Raw genomic sequence first — 17,650 nt, 5'->3', positions numbered from 1 at the left:
GAGCAAACAGATTTTTACTCCTAACAACACCAAGCCTCTAGCATTTCTGATGACGAAGGCTGGCCAGATTAAGGTTTATCTGAACAAATAAGATGCATAGAGCAATGGTTAGAACTCTTGCGGGTATCTTGGAAGACCCAAGTTCTGTTCAAACATCCTTCCAGAATCAAGTCTTTTCCTATCACTGCTACACCATATTAGGGGAAACTGAACTGCTCCCTACACAAAACTTAATGGTACAGGAGTCCCCTATGGCTGAGGAAGTGGTTATGTGGTGAACTCTGCAAAAGTTTTTATGTATGAACTTGGAGAGGCCTTTTTGATACAGAGTTCCTGCGGCTTTGATTCCAGTGACTGGTGCAGGATGCTCAAGGTTCACCTGAAGGGGTACTGGCCCCTGGGTTGCCTGATGGCAGCAGAGGGCTTCTTTCCCAAATCTGCCTCCTGAGGTGACCTGTCTCCGGCAGCCTCTTTATAGAGCTGCCCTTGGATTTCCTGGTTTGAAAGACACTACACCATTAGGGAGCTTTAACCAATTGCTGGAATTGTTAGAATTCAGACATCATAACAAACTGCAGTTTCTTTTTTAATCAGGAAGCTTCCAATCTTTGTTCTGCATTCAAAGGATATTGGGAGGGAGCACGCAAGCCCAAAGCTACACCAGGCTCATTCTTCTCACTCAAGAAAACAGTTTGCTTGCAATGTCTGAAAGCAGCCTTTGACCAATCCATTCTAGGAGCTTATTTTTATTGCAAGTGCCATTCAGCATCTTACAAGAGGCACTTCCTTTTCTCCTTCCCTCTCCCACCCACATGAAAAACCTAAGATGGTGCCTGCTGTGAAAGTGTGCATCATCTACAAGCAAGGAACACAAGCATTGTTTTAATCATATGCACATTTCTATTGATCAATGAATGACAAAAGATTTCTTTAATTGGCTGACAGGCCTGCTATTTGTTCTAATGAACCCTTCAAAGAGAACAAGGTAGCTGCCTGAACCTACATATTAAAGATTAAAGTTTTGGGGTTACAACACTACCTTCCTGAAGTGATGTAAAGTATTGGCATTTGTGAATATCTTTATGCGCTGGGTTGAACCCAGCCTAGACCTTTCCACAGACACACAGGCATGGAGTGTGATCTTCCTGCTTCCCTCATCACAGCAGCCTAAAATGCCACTTGACATCCTGCTTCTGGGGGAGCAGGAACCCCCCCAGGATCAAGATTTCAGAGGCCACTTGGGCTGCGACGAGAGGGGAAGGTGGGAAAAATCACACTCTGTGGGCAGAAATACTTCCTCCTGCAGAAATGTTAGTCTGAATCCAAACCATAGTCAAGAGCTGGCTACTTTGGACTGAAAGAAGACTTCCATTCAGCTTACACATTCTTCTACCAATGGAATTTGTTCTGATGAAACATCACTGTACCAAATGTTGTGTCTCTTCGGCCAGGCATTATGGTGTACCTGCATGGGACTTTGTATGTATCGGGAGCGGATGTGTTTACAGGGTTCATCTGGCCTGGTCTCAGCCCTCTTACATTAAACACATGGTCCTGTTGCTTGCCTGAATGGAAGACTGGGCTGAACATGGGGTCCACATACCCTTCCCTAAACAAATAACTGAAACACAATGTGGTGTAAGATTCTCTAGAGCTACATTGCACATTCTTTCTCTGGGCAACAAATCCTGCACTTCCAGTTCATCACTCCAGTGTTAAATTGGGATTAGGAATGGTTCTTGAACAGACATATTCCAGACTTCTTTGGGACTCAACTTCTTTGGTTATAAAATAACAGGATAGTGAAAATATGTAAGTCAAACTATAGAGGGAAGGGAGAATTTAGGTCTGAAGCAAACATGGTATGCAATATGGGGGAAAGTCAATAGAATTTCTAAATAAAGTAGGGAAAGCGCCTTAGCTAGTTATTTGCCTCACCTGCAGGAAGACAGCAGAGTCCTTCTGATAGATCTTCACCAGCTGCAAATTGGAGAGGGTGTCGATACATCCCATCGCCAGCCCAGCCATGGCCATGACCACTGCAAGTACCACCACATTATGGCAGAAAGGGATGATGGCAAAAACCACAGAGATTGCAAGCGATGATGCAAAGAGGGCAAGCAAAGACTGAGCCAACCTGGACCAAACAAAAGAGGTAGAGGTCATCTCTGTTGTAGTCTCTTTCATTCTTAGTCCTGTCCTTCTTCCAAAGGGCTCAGGACTCCAAATTGGATTCTCTCCTTCCTGTTTTGTTCTCCCAATATCTCTGGTTGGGAGGTTAGCAGGTTAAGCTAAGAGCACATAACTGGTTCAAGGTCTCCACAGTGAGCAAAGTGGAAATTTGAACTTTGGACTCCCAGTCCTCTCTAACCATTATAGTAGACGGCCTATCATTCTTTCCTTCTCTTTTCAGAGTTCACTTAGGTGTGTGTAGCAGCTTCAGCCCATGAAAAGCTCTTAAATATCAATGCAAGCACACTTTGCAAACAATTACATCTAGGATATAGGTTTAAGTGTGGTTAGCTCTGTATTGGATTGTGGCCATTGTATGACTCATCTCACTGGGGCAAACCCAATCATCACACTTAAGACAAATTTAACTGCCCTTGAAACCACTTAACACTTTGAGATTGCTGTTTATTATCATTTATATGGTCAGAGCCACATATTCTCTTTGATGGAAAGAAAATCAACCATCTAAAATCTGCACTGAGATAGCCCAGATGCTGTCTTGGATCCATCAGAAGATTTCTACATGCTCTAGAGTCCTTGTTCTAGCAGAAGTGGTAAAAAAACCTCTCTTACCCTAGTCCCTCACACTAAGGGAAACATCTCACCTCCTGAAATAGTTTCACACTAGTGCAAAATGTTGTGTCTGAAATTTCTGAGCACTAGAAGATATAAGGAGGAAAGCATTAGGAACCGCTCAAGATCTTGCACAAGCAGAACTAATGCAGATGCTGGATCGGAGGGCCTCACCAAGTACAGACCAAAGGGGAAAAACAGTGGTGCAGAGGAAAACTTGTTTTATTCAAATATACTACCCCTATGGTTTTGCTCACTCTCAGAGAAACGGTTGCTGTGGCAAGCACCTAATATTACTATACAGACCTCCATGAAGAAGCACAGAGAGAGAAACAGGTAGAGGCAGTATATTTGAATAAAACAGCTTATCCACTGCAGCACTGTTTTTGTTAGTTTGTTTGTTTATGTTTCTGCTTGTACATAGCGGGGTCCAAGTCTCTGCCCCAAGAACAGCTGAATTGTAAGTTTCACTATACAGGTTCCAAAAAATTATCTTTCTTTTTTTCTGATTTAGCTAATCAGATCAAAAAGGCCAAGTATTGACACTCTTGCATGCTAGATGGACATGAAAGCTGGCCAATCAGTCAGGCTGTACACAATACTGACTGGCTGGTCTTTGTGTCAACCACAAAAATACTTCCCCTTCACATACTGTAGCAGATTTCAAAGTTTAAACAAACAACAAACGAGAGCTTAAGTGCAGAAAAATGTCAAAGTGGATAAATACTTGGAATAAAATAAAACCAAAATAAAATAAAATGGATAGATTGTTTGAAACATGAAAAGCGAGAGCACTTTCAGTCTAGAGGTTGTAATGAGGCATTTAAGCAGAACTTTCCCCACACCTGAAAGAGATGAAACTCTGTACGCCTAAGATTCTCCAGATAGTACAAATGCAGCATTCACAGACCTGTATGTAACTTGCTTTTATCTGCACAATTCCTATATGTGGTAGATTTTTATTGCTCTTATCGAATAGATTGGGAATTCAAAGCTGAGTGAATGGCATTCCAAAGATTGTTAGTAGGGGAGAGTCCCCCCCCCGCCCGCAAATTCAGTAAATCCAATTTTTTAACCAAATCTGAGGGAAAAAAATCAGAATTCCCTGAATTTCAAATTGATTTTCTAATTCTGTTTGGCCATTTCTGAAAAATTCAGCCATTGTTTTCAATGGGAAAATCACTCTATTTGCTTCTGTTGAGCTAAGTTGCAACAGTGTCTCTTGCTTCAGTTTGGTTTGGGTGGAATAGATGTGATGCTTTGATGTGATCATGATCCACGTGCTTCACTTTGGTTGTGGGGAGATTCCACTCCTCTGCTTGTTTGGTTCTGTTGGGCTTTCTCTGGGATGAGCTCAGCTTGCATTTGGGTCTAGTGTGCGTTAACCATGGCAGCATTGCCCCAGTGTGTTTCTGCAATGGGAGTCAGCTTTGATTTTTCCCCCATAGGAAAATGAAATAGCTGGAGGCACCTTGTTCAGGACCCACAGAATTGGACCCTGCAGTCCAATCTTCCTGAAACTTGGCAGGTCTTTAGAAGACAGTCATGAGTAGATCCCCTAAAATTTTGGTGGATTTGTCTTGACAAATGTTTCCCCAGCCCCTCAGATATTTTCCCCAGAGGGAATAATGGAGAGAAGGTGCGGGCATCTTCTTTGGGGGCCCATAACATTGTCTCCAGGGTCCAATCTTCATGAACCTTGGGGAGTTTTTAGAGGACAGTCAGGAGTAGGTTCCCTCAAAATTTGGTGAAGTTTGGTTGAAAAATGACCCCTCCTAGCTCACCGGATAGCCCCCAGATTGATAGAAAACAATGACTCCGAGTGCTTCTAGTATGTCAGATTAATCTCTTTATGGTGCCTAACCATCTTCCACTGACCACGCATGCCAAAAATAAATCATGTATTTTACTTTATTGTTATACTTGTAATGATTGACTGAATGTTTCTTCTTTACTTGAGAACTCCCTTTGGGGCACAAATATCTTTCTATGCCTCCTAGTAAATGTATACGTAGTTTTCTAGAAGCTACACTACTTAACTATGTTTGTACTCATAAGCATTTATATAAAATTGGGATCCTTTGTCCTATTTCTATGAATGCTGGCAGGGACTAAACCTTGGGACATGCCCTGAGAATTTCATTCAATTGGGGATAAACTTTGCGTGCCACCTCCCAACATAGAGGGTTTGTGTAATTCAGTGACCTCATTTACAGAGAATAAATTCTAAAATTAATAAAAGTTTTGGTTTGAATGAAGAATAATGGTGTCAGTGCTGTAACTCTTTTCTTAAATTCAAGGGTAACACATTAAAGTATACTTTCAGTACTGAACAGAAAGAACATGCTTTTGAAATGTGAGTGTGTCAAGGAAGAAAAACCTCATTTGCTGCACAACTGAATCTTTCAAACAAAATTAACAACGCTTTCTGATGTTTATTGTTGCAAAGGGAATCCAACATAGACATTCAAAGAACAAGGAATTGGAAATTGTAAACCATTAAATTGTCACATTTGTCAAACTTTCATTTTTAAAATTAATTACTCCTACTGTAAAAGAACATGCAGGATTTGGAAGAGATGTTGCAGCCACCAGTAACAGCAGTTCAATAATGGAACCAATTAAGGGGGGTGGGGGTGGGGTGGGCTCTCTCTCACTAGGTATCTTCAGGCAGAGGCTGAACAGCCATCTGTTGGGGGTGCTCGCTCAGGCTTTGTCTTTCCTGCATTGTCTAGAAAGCCTATAAGACACCGTCCAATTTTGCAGATTCTTCGAGGAAAAAAGCCTGAAGCTGACAAGGGGGGCTAAATCCTAGTTTGTGTTGATTCTTATCAGGTTTGCAATGGAAAGTTTTTCCACAAAGGCTAAAATTTCTCTGTTCCGCTCTGGCTTGGTTTCCAGTATGAATGCCAATCAACTAGTAGAGGTATTTGTAGAGAGTTGAGCTTGCATGGGTGTCTCTGGACTGGTTTCCCTAATAGATGTTGACGGGGCTTGGGGAGTAGTGAAGGCTTCTTCCTGCAGGCTACGTCCATCTCTTTCATGGTTGTTCATGTTTTGTCATGGGAAATTTAAGCCACTTTGATACAGGTTATTATCATCTCCCTTAAAGAGGGCATTTTCCTAAAGCCTTCGGAGGAAGGTATTATCCTATCTTTATTAAGGGGGGGGGGGGATCCTCACCGTCTGTGGATGATCCTGCGAATGAGCTATATTAAAGCTTCCTTTTCTTGTCAAGGTGATTGAACAGACAGTGGGAAAGCAACTTTTGGTACTCGTGGATGGCACATTTCAATCTAGCTTCAGTCTGGGCTATTGGATTTTACCCTGTATGGTTATGAAAGCCAGTGTGGTGTAGTGGTTAGAATGTCAGACTAGGAGCTGCAAGACTCAGGTTTGAATCCCTGCTCTGCCATGGAAGCTTGGTGGGTGACCTTGGCCAGGCACTCTCTCAGCCTAACTGACCTCATAAGGTTGTTGTGAGGACAAAATGGAGGAGGGAGAATGATGTAAGCTGTTTGGGTCCTGTTGGGGAGAAAGGCAGGGTAAAAATGAAGTAAATAAAATAAATAAATATGGGACTTAGCATAGGCTTCTCTGGTGGATGAACTCCACTGGATAGAGGAAATCTCTCTCTATTGCTCCTGCTGGATTTCTTAGCAGCATTTGGTACTATCAGTCATAACATCTTGGTGTTCCACTTTGAATATTAGGTGGGGATACAAAGAATGGCTTCATGGTACCCCAAGAACATGTTCCTTCCCCCATGTTATTTAATACTTATGTGAGACCTTTACAGCTCTTGGGTTTGGCATAATCCTTATATTGATGATACTCAGTTATATCCCTATAACCCCTTGATACTGGTGTCTCAGCCCTTGCTCAACGCCTGAATACTGTGGGGTCAAGTGGCCAACAGATGAACAAGTTAAAGCTGATGCCAGACAAGATAGAGTTGAATGTTGATCAGGAACATAGGAAGGAGATTTTATTTCCCTTTCTGGATGAAGTGCCTTTGGCCTTAGTAGGTTAAGAGACTGGGCATATTCCTAGACCTGGCCTTGCAGATGGGGAAGCAAATCAGTGCTAGGAGTGCTCAAAAGCTGCACCACTTGTTAAACTCAGCCAAGCCAGCCACTTTGATCCATACAGCTGTAACCTCAAGATTGCTGTGCAGGTGACTCTGGAAATTCAGCTGGTGCAGATTGTAGCAGCTCGTTTGTTGACAGGAATCAGTCAGACCAGCCATATTATCTGTAACATTAGATCAGCTGCACTGGCTACCATTTTGTTTCTGGAGTTAGTTCAAGGCACTGAGGTGTGTGTTTTTTTTACCTTTACCTGAATAGACTTTATGGGTCCTCTCATCACAACTATAGAGGAGCACTCTCCACCAATAAGTGATCTCCCCTCACTGCCCCACTGCTCTTCTTGGCATGCATGCAAAGCCACGCAGGGGCCATGGCACCCTTGCTCTCTAAGAAAGGCAGCAAGGAAAATGCCAGCTCTATAGGGGCTCATGACCCAGTAGAGGGCTCCATGACCCACTGGAGTGTTCTGACCCATGGGCCGAAGACAAGTGAGTTAGAAGAACTAGATTTCTGGCATATAATTGAGCCACTTCCTATATAGCCTTCGTGGAAGACTGACCAAAGACATTTTGATGCCTGAGGGGGGAGGCCCACATATCACTTTCCCCACACTAGCCATCTCTTATCAGCTAACTTTGACAGAAGGCAGGACCCTGCTCCCAGGTACCTCAAGCCCCAGCAAGTTTACCACATGCCCAAATGCCAAGACCTCTTGTTTCCATAATGGGCAGACAAACCATGCCCTCAATACACATGCAGCCATTAGCACTTTCTGACAAAGCTGGCACAGCAGTTTTCTCCTTTTGGCATTTCTGTGTAACTGGCTGACAGGACTGGGAGGTCCTTCTTACTCAGCCAGATATTTGGGCCTGCAAGTTAGGAGAGCATAAAATGAAAAGAAATCAACCCTGCAAGTGCTAACTGATCCTACTTGTTTCTGGGGCTACCATGAGCCAAACAGCTCTGATTATGGTCAAGGAGCTGGTCAGGCCACTGTACTAGAGCAGAACTCAAACAGGCACAGCAAAGCCTGGAAGCTGTTCAAGAATGAAAGCAGGCAGGAAGGAAGGAAAACAGGCCAGACAGTAAAGCATGGAAAAGACCGGTACAAGTAATATCTTGGTCTGCTGGGTAGAATCAAAGAAGAGAATAAGCAACACACAAGCACTCCTTCAGCAAACGAGGGATGAATTCATTCTCACTGACTGTGCAATCTTAAAAACATTTTTCTGAGAGAAAGCCCCATCAAATAAAATGGCACATTTTTGCAGAGATCTGTTTAAGATTAACCCCGTGACACTGGGAATAATCAGGCAAATTGTTCTGCATCTGCTAGCCATGGGGAAGAGCTACCGTCACCACCTCTCATTTGGGAAATTCCTGGAGATGTGGGGGTGGAGCCTGGGGAGGGCAAAGCATCCACTTTCTGAAGTTGCCATTTTCTCCAGGGGAACCAGTCCCTGTAGTTCGGAGATCGGTACTAATTCCAGAACTCCAGGCTCCACCTGGACATGTCCGTGAATTACGACCCTGTGGAGCGGTAGGAGAGTATGCCTCTGTGCTTGTAACATACTTATGATCAGTCCGAATTGCTTCACGCCCAGGAGGAAGTGAGTCGTGTTACTCACGAAACGGGTTAATGATATTTGCCTGCAAACCCCCATCAGCGTTCGTCTAACTACATCCAACTTTATGGACTGTGAATAAATAGTACTGTGCACAACTCCCTACCTACCGGCTCTGTGGAGAATATTGGCAACTGGCACTTTAAAATTTTTTTGATTATTCCGGACAGCAAAAATATTGTGATATATTTGTAAATGTTTGGACTCTGTATTGTTGCACTTCTAGACGATTTTGTATAACGTGTTCTGTATTTATGTCTATATTTATAGCACCTTTGCACTTTATAATACAGAAAATTAGATTACATTTTGGCTTATAATACTGTGGAGTCCCGGTTTGTTGTTCTGCTCCCACCTGGAGGTTGGCAACCCTAAGATGGGTTGGTAGAACTAGTTCGCATTTGCTACTCTTGCCTGTTTGGGGCGCTGCATGTGCCAGTGATCATAAAGAGAAGCAGCAATGCAAACTGGGCTGTATGTAGATACAGAGAGCAGCGACTTCAAGTGCACTTTTCACAAATGCTGCAAATTGGCTGGGCACGCATTCAGCTCTCTCCCACAGAAATCAATGGAATTGTAAAATGCTTTGCTTGGACTGGATCATACCAATCACTAATCTGTTGAAAGTCATCTTTTATTATATTCTTAGTGGATGACTGATACAAGGGGGGATCTCCTCACTCTTTCAAACTGCCCACTAATTTAAGACCAAGTCAGAGAATTCCTATACAGAAAGTGCTTCTAGTACTTGCAGCTGCAGGTGTGTCTATAATCACCATGTGTAGCAATGTATCTATGTCACATTGTATTTCTTACATAGGAGAAAGGATTTTGTCAAGTTGTATCTGGCCTTAAACTGGTGTTTGAAGTTGAAAAGCGTAACCACCAAAAAAAGAAAAGGGCCCTGAATGAAAAACACCCGCCAAGGTTAATCATGTGCCAGCAATAAACCACAACCTCTGGGGGAAAAAAGACATCAGGGGATAAAGCGACAGATGCTAGCAACGGATACAGAGGCAGTGGGAGCTGTGCCAAGGCTGGAGCTCTATGCGCATTCTGTAGCATTAACAACCCTTCTAGACATGTTTGATACGAGAACCCACTGAGGAATTAAACATTAATCATGATTTCTGAGCTCTTCAAAACAACATAAACATCAGTACTACTTAAAAGAGTATGACTGGTGGGTGGGGTAGAAGAGTGAGGTCTCTTCTCTAATCTACATCGGAGATTATGAAAGTGCTTCATTATGCAATGCCAGCAACCAACACAATAACAGGTTTGATGCACAACTGCATTAATCCCCAGGGACTGGTCATGAGCAAGATAGAGGAATTACTTGCTTCCTATGATTGCATCCAGAATTCAGTTGTCCATTATGTCCCAAGAGCACAGCTTCGGGGTGTCCACTGACTGGACTCCCCGTTTAGTGTCAGCATGGGGCATCAGGAACATTAACCAGCCGAGTCTATAGCACTACACCTATTTGCATGCTGCAAAGAAGAAAAGGCAGTAGTGCTGCAGGACAGTGACAGGTCATACCCTTCAGGTTTGGGACATGCTTTATCATGCTAGTGAATGGAATCACAACCAAGGAAGCTCACTATAGCCCAAACCAAAGTGACAGCATGGCTGCCAGAAAGATGCCACTGCCATTTTGAAGCCATTTAAAACAGCTGCTACGGCCTGATCCTAACCTAATCCACACTGCAGTGTTCCTGTTCCCCCTCCATGCCTTTTCAAGTTCCCAAACAGCCATGGGGGGGCCCTTTTAGCACTTGATAAGGCATGGGGAGGGGAAACAAGAGCATACCAGCCCACTGCACGATCGTTTTAAAATGATTTTTACAATGGCAGAAGCATCCTCATGGTGAGCACAAGGAATCCATCACATCTAGTTTTGCCCTTACGTACCAAGAGTTTGGGCAGCTGTTTAGCAGTGATGGGCAAGAGTTACAGCTTGCCCATCTTTACACGCTGCCACACTGTAAACTGCATCAAAAGGGGTGCTGCTTTCCCCTTATGTATTTCCTACTGTGAGTTGAGAGGGGAAACTGCTGCAGTTGCAGACAAAGCCTCCAGTGTGCTTTTTGCATTGCCTGTAATTGTGATGGAAATATAAAACCTACATTACCTACAATGTCCATTTGCTCATTATAAAAACAGCTTCCTTTCTGCTTTAACATGCACACAACTAGCTCAAGGGGCATATTAGTATCATGAGTGAAAACTTTTAAGAGCACAGCTAGCGCAAGATTCTTCCTAACAGTATACGATCAAAGCAGGTACAGCTTCCCAAATGAAGATTTCACATCAATAAACATAGCAGCTCACCAGAGCCTCCATGTTCAGAGGCAGTGTGGCTTTGGCACCAGATACAGGGGACAAGTAAATGTTGCATCCACACCCTGTTAGGATACTTCCCAGAAGCATCCAGCTGGCCACTCTTGGAAACTGAACACTGTACTTAGATGGATCTTTTATTTGACCCAAAAAAGTTCTCCCTGCATTCCTATGTTTAGAAATGCCCATACATTCTTGATAAACCCTTTTAGAAAGCTGAATTTTCCACATTTCAGAAATGGATCAAACATTAAAAATTTAGAAAAACTTCACAGAACTAGCTTTGGAATTCAGAAAGAACAAGTGGGGGACCTGCAAGGACTTGGGGAAGGATCTCATTTTCCCCTCCCCCACCATGTCCTCTTTCCCTTCCCTACCCCCCCCCCCACAGCTTCTCTCTTTTTCCTGCTTCCTTCCCTCCTTCCCACCCACCTTTGTCTGTCCTTCTGCCTTCACCTTTCTCCCTCCATCCTGTGGCCTAGTTGTGGGGTGCTAGCTGAGCTGGGCCCAGTTGCATGGTAGAGAATCTGCATCAGATAGGACTTCTCATGATAAGCCATTAAAAGGTCTACAAATATAATTCAGTGATAGGAACCACAGTTCAATCACAATTTAATAGACCTCAGTCCCCTACTGGTGGCTCCTATCACTGAATTATACTTGTACAATTCCCGTTCCTTTTATGGCTCATCCTATCTGATGAGGAAGTCCAATCTGAAACAAGAAAAAACATCTAGAGAACTCCTTATGTTTATGCTTTGGGACTCTGTGTGTAACTTTAGAAAATTGTTGTTTATATTAATGGATTAATTAAATGTATTATTGTTTGCTGTTCTTATTGACTTTGGCTGTTAACAGATTACAGCATCATTGTTGTGGTTTTATAATCTGTGTTGTGAACATGTTGCAAAACAAGCATTATAGGGCTTTATTGATGTACACATGTAAATATGAACCTTCATTGAATTTGTACACAGTGGCCCTTTAGTGTCTTTATTATCGTTTCAATTTGTAACTGTGTTCCTAACTGTAGTAATTTGTTGAGCAGTAGCAAGCAGCCAGGCCTTCAACTGTCAGGCCCTCTTACCCGCCCAATGGGAGGGGAGCACCTGGCACTCACAGCGGAGGTCTTCTCGCTTGTGTGCTCTCTGGGAAGGGGCGCAATAACGGCACTCCCAGAAGTGACATCATTGCGGTCGGCAGGAGCGTGCCCAGTGGGTGCTGGCCCAGGAGGTATTGGCCACTGGCCAGGTGAGTAGGGGAGGCAAAGGCTGGGAGCAGGGAATCCCCTGCCCACACTGGGGGACTGGCAGCCCTAGCCAGGTCTGGGGGGGTGGGGGTCATGCAAGTCATGGGCTATCAAGTTGTCCAATGGTTGCTCCCAGGCCTGGCCCCTATGAGTCCTTCCTCAAAGACTAGATAGGACCCTGCCTCCCTCCCTCTGCCTTTTACTGACAGAAACCAAGGCTAGAATACTGACCTTAGCAACAGCCACTGAAACCATCTGGTTAAAGCTACAGGTACTCCTTTTATCACTTTGGGCTTTTTAAAAAACCCAAATCCATATATATATATATATATATATTTCAGAATTTTTTTTTTTGCAAACCTGGGCCATTTTTCAGGTGTATAGGAAGATCTGTCTTGTCCATTCATGGCTCCAGTCTCCGAATTTAAGTGTCTTCAAATCAGGGCCACTTATAAAACTAAACCAAACAAGCCCTAACAGACAGTGAAAAAAAGCAACTATACAGCTAAATTCAAAACACATACCCTTACCCTAGGGGTAACAGTGATGGGGCTATCTGCGGGCGGGAGAAAGAATTAATCAAGTCTTCAGCCTAATGTGAGGAAAGGCCCCCAACTCAGAGGTAGAGAGAGTAAGCATTGCACGCCAAAGATCCCAGGTTCACTGTCTAGATAAAAAGGACCAGGCAGCAGTGATATAAAAGACCCCTACCTTGAATCCAAGGAGAGCTGCTGCCAGTCAGAGTAAGCAATATTGACCTTGCTAGACCAATGGTCAAACTCAGCAAAAGGCAGCTTCATGTTACAGATTCAAAAGGAAGGTGCCATCACTCAGTGGTAGAATATCTACTTCACATTAGAATACCCCAGGTTCAGACCCCAACGTCTCCAATTATTATTATTTTTTTAAAAGGATTCAAGTGGTAGGTGCTGTGAAAGACACTCTGGAGAGATCCTGCCCAATGGAGTAGACAGTATGGACTTTGGTAGAGCAATGGTCTGATGCCGCTTCTCGTTGTATACTTTCAAGTATGAACTGAGAGAGGTCAGAGGCAAGCAAAAATAGAAAAACCAGGTAGGATGGAAGGCCGAAAGGGAGGAGCAGAGAGGCCACAAACACCTTGTGCAAATTTACTTTTTAAAGGGCTCTGGAAAAGCCCCAAAAGCAACGGTGGGCCCCTTTGTGCTTGGGAAGCCAAAGGAATGAAAGCTGCAGATACAAAGGAGGGTTGCCAAGCAGAGACGTACTGCCTCACTTGCAGCATCACAGGCAGGACACATCCGAAGGCACTCTCTGCCCAGCAGGCTGAGCTCCCTTGGAAACCTGGCCCAGGAAATACAGCAAAACCAAAGTCTTTAATGTCTCTCCAACCCACAGTAAACCACAGGGTCACTTACAAGCAGCAGCCCTGGGATGAAAAGACAGATAAGCCAGCTCTTTTCCTGCAGGATTACAAAACAAAAAGCAAAAATCACACTGTCACATGCTCTCCTGAGCATCCCAACTGACAAGGAAGCAGGGAATATCCTCAACACATGCTTACATCTGGGAAGAAGCATTTTACACAGCTATTTGGCTATGAAAAAAAGCCCAGCATTATGAGGCAACACAAATCCATAGCTGCTCTCAGTCATAAAATGTGGCGGTTCAGTCTTGGGACTGGGGTGGGCTTGAGGCATTAGCGGCAGACAGTTCCTTCCACTCTGAGACGTGATGCAATGCTTTTAGCAGCGTACTGCTGAGTGGGTCAAAGAGAGGGGCATGGAGAAAGATAGACAAAGAATATTGCCAAGCCTTGTGATAGTGTGTGGTGCATGTTTGGCTTCACACACACATGCACCCTTCCCCAACCCAGAGTCACAGGATACAGAGGAGACTTTTTCGTCCTTGGAAAAATGTTTTGACTCTGTGTCTTCCAAGAAAAGTTCGACTACTTAACCTTTGATGGGTCAAAAACAAAGAAGCCAATTTTTAAAAAAAGAATAGAATCTTTATGATTATCTAAACGGCGCATGAATCACAAGCTGATTCTATGGTCTGGGGAGGACAGAGTCATGGGTACTTGTGGGTACTTGTGGTTTGCAGCTGTTCATTTTGACACAGTTGGACACAGCATGTCTTTGGAGCAAGAGGCCATATGACAGGACATAAGCATTTTGAGATGCAGCAGCTCGGGGTGTGCGGCTTTGTGTTTCTGGTTCCAGAAGCAAATTCATCTGACAAGCTAGGGGACAAAGAGCCATGACAGCCCTCATCTGTGGTCATAGATTATGCAAGAGGCTCTACTAAAAAGAATTATTGCTGTAGGATCTAAAAGGTCCAATATGATGACACAAGGATTGTCCACATCAGTGTGAAGGAGTGACAATATTAACATTGGTTAGTTGTGTTATCACCACCCTGGGCTGCAAAGGTCAGGCACAAAGCTAAACCATGATTCCCTACTACGTGATTATGCCTTGGGCTTGTATTTTCCCGCTTAACCATCATGTACTATGATTCTCTTCCCCATCTTGCAGCAAGTCACATGTTACCACACTAGGTATACTATGGTATCCACAAACCATAGGCAGAACATTTCCACGGGTAGAAGGATTTTTGCCTGTGAAGCATAATTTCCTCACCTCTTCCCATCTGCTGCTGCCCAAATGCTCCATGATGCTGCTCCTGGGGAACAGGAGACCCCTTCCTCCTGGGCAGCATTTCAGGGGGCTGCACTGGGACAGCAAAGGTGAGAAAGTCAGTCTATGAGCGGAACTACAAGTGACAAAAGGCACAGATTGGACACTTGTCAGCTTCCCTCAAGTTTTGATGGGAAATGTAGGCAGCTTGGCGGAATGTTGGACAAGTGACAGTTGAAAAGTCCGTTGGACAGCAGTCAGAGAGCCAAGCTGCAAGACTAGGATGCCTACATTTCTCATCAAAACTTGAGGGAAGCTGACAAGTGTCCAACCTGTGCCTTTTGTCACTTGTAGTTCCGCTCTTAGACTCCAGAAATATTTCCACTCATGGAAATGTTCCACTGGATCCAAGATGTAATTTGTCTGGAAATCAGAATGCAACTACAATCAAATTGTGTTTTCCCGTTCTGGGTTCCAGGGAAATTATAGCATAAACTATTCATAGCATGTCCAGTTTAGATGTACCAACCACCCATCATTTGCTGGAAAACAGGGAGGGAACCACAGCACACAAGAGAAGATGGTGGGTGTGAACCCAAGGCTTGCTCACACAGACCAAACAAGAGTCAGCCATTAATTGGTATATCAATTAATAAATAAGCTCTGACTACCCCCCTCCCCCTGCTAGCTAGCCATATCTTCTAAGATGGCAGATAATTGTCTTCTGTCTTTTTATCTTCTGATAAATGGATAAGTTTGACAATTGTCCATACCCAGTCAGTCTCTGTGGTGGGTCCCATCTGGTGGAACAGCCTGCCTGAAGAGGTCAGGAAGGTTTCCACATTATCACTCCACTGAATGGAGTGTATAAAAGGAATAGGATTCTAGTTTAATGGCTGTGGAAATTTTAGGCAATTTTCATTGTACCACTTGTTGTATTATACTGAATTACATTGCTCTCAAAACTTTTAGTTCTCTAACTTGGTAATCCAGTTTTTATGTGTTATATGGGGTTTTGTTGCATTGTTTAATTCTGTGATCCACCTAGCCCTGGCTAGGTATCTTTTTTTTTTTAATTTTTTATTTTTCAGTATACTACACAACACTACAATAACACTACACAAGACTATCACAAGGAAAGGGAAAGGATGAAGAGAAAGGGAAGGGGCGGGGAAAAGGGGACATAAAGGGAAGGATAAACTACATTCAACACTACACTTCAATGTTTTCCCTTCGTACTGCCATAATAGAAAAAAAATAGCTCAATAAAATGATGATGGGGTGGTTAATCATACAGATTACACATTTCAAATTCTAATTAAACTTTCCTCCCCCTTCTGGGTCCCGGGCGCAATTCTCTCTGTGCAACCGCAGCTGCGGTGCTCTCCTCCTCCCCCCCCCCTCAGGCTTCTCCTTTTCTTCGTTCTTGGTACACTGGAATTCCGGGTTTTTCTCCTCAAAATCCTTTAGTTGATCTTCTGATAGTATCTTATAGGCTTGATCTTTATGTCTAAACCATATTCCTTCCGGAAGTAACCATTTATACTTTATTCCATGGTCCCTCAGAAGAGCTGCAAACTTTTTATACTTAAAACGTCTTTTCCGGACTAGAAATGGAACGTCCTTTAAAATCTTGACTTTAAGACCCATAAAGTCCAAATCCGCATTGTATGAGTTATATAGGATAGTGTCCCGAATCTTTTTAAATGAAAAGTCAATAATGATCTTGCGAGGCAGCTGTCACTTTGTTGCATATTTTGAAGAAACCCGACGGACCTCCAAAATGGCGCTTTTAACCTCTTCTTTAGTTGTCCTCGCGGGTGTTGCCAGTAGTTCCGAGACCAAATCCCACAGATCCTCATTTTCCTCCTCTTTCACATTTTGGAGACGCAAAATTGTCTGCGTTCGTTCCACCTGTAGCCCGATCAGCTGGTTCTCCACCAACTTCAGCTCTTTTTTCGTAGCCTTCACAAGTGACGCACTTTCCAGAGCAGACTTCTCTGCCCCCCCCCCGCTACTTCCTTAATGGTTTTCACTTCGCTTTCAATTGAGCCCACCCTTTGATCAGTTTCGTTCAGCTTGTCAACAAAGGGTTTTATGGCTTCCACCACCGCCCTGCGCACCAACTCTTCGAGCGACTCTCCCTTCTGCAAGGTAGCCGAGATTGACTTACCGAGAGCGGGACTTTGCTTCTTTGCTGCCATTTGGGGGGGGGGGGGGGCGCCAGCCAAATCCTGGAACTCACCGAAGGGGAAGAGCGAGTCTTCTTCAGATCAACCTCTCCTTCACAAACGCTTGTAGAACAGAAGGGATTCGCTTGTTTACAGGCTTCCGCCTGTTTCTTTTATTTGCCGTTTCTTGTTGCCCGGCGGCACTCAAGGCGCCGCGCACGTCTGCCGGCCTCCATAGGGACAAACGGGCAATTCCCCCCCCGCATTGATTTCGGGAGGTTCTTCCCGCAGCGTCCCGGACCCTGCCTCCCTGACTGGGAGTCCTGGGGGCTAATCCTTGCAGATCAGCCGCCCGGTCAGGGTGCCCGGTCGCTTCCTCCCGGACCTGCCGAGAGGAGCATCCGGCATGGCTGAGAAAGCGAAACCGAATCTAGCCCTGGCTAGGTATCATATGCATGCAGTGCTCCAAGTGGAAGAAAAAAGAAGTGAGATGATTTAGTTTAAAACCTGACCAAATTCTGCCTGTGGTCCATTCACTGCCTTCAGATATGTAAGTGGTGTGCATGTAGGGTTGCCAGGTCCAAGTTGGGAAATTCCTGGAGATTTGGGGGATGGAGCATGGAGGGGGCAGGATTTGTGGAGAGGAGAGGCCTAAGTGGAGTATAATACCATAGAGTCCACCCTCCAAATCAGCCATTTTCTCCAGGGGAATGAATCTCTGTCACCTGGAGATCAGTTCTAATTC

General features: G+C 44.1%; 1 protein-coding gene across 1 annotated transcript in view; it reads right to left on the bottom strand.

The window, feature by feature from the left end:
- The window catches only part of MFSD4A (major facilitator superfamily domain containing 4A), a 61,841-nt gene that overhangs the window by 32,580 nt on the left and 11,611 nt on the right, over window positions 1–17,650 (bottom strand). Inside the window, exon 2 of the mRNA XM_054979143.1 lies at window positions 1,939–2,137. Within this exon, the coding sequence (XP_054835118.1) occupies window positions 1,939–2,137 (199 nt within the window). The remainder of the gene's footprint in view (window positions 1–1,938; window positions 2,138–17,650) is intronic.

Source organism: Eublepharis macularius, chromosome 5 (assembly GCF_028583425.1).
Source record: "Eublepharis macularius isolate TG4126 chromosome 5, MPM_Emac_v1.0, whole genome shotgun sequence".
Lineage (NCBI taxonomy): Eukaryota > Metazoa > Chordata > Lepidosauria > Squamata > Eublepharidae > Eublepharis > Eublepharis macularius.
Note: the sequence above shows the minus strand (reverse complement) of the source record. Positions and strands in the feature narration are given on the sequence as shown.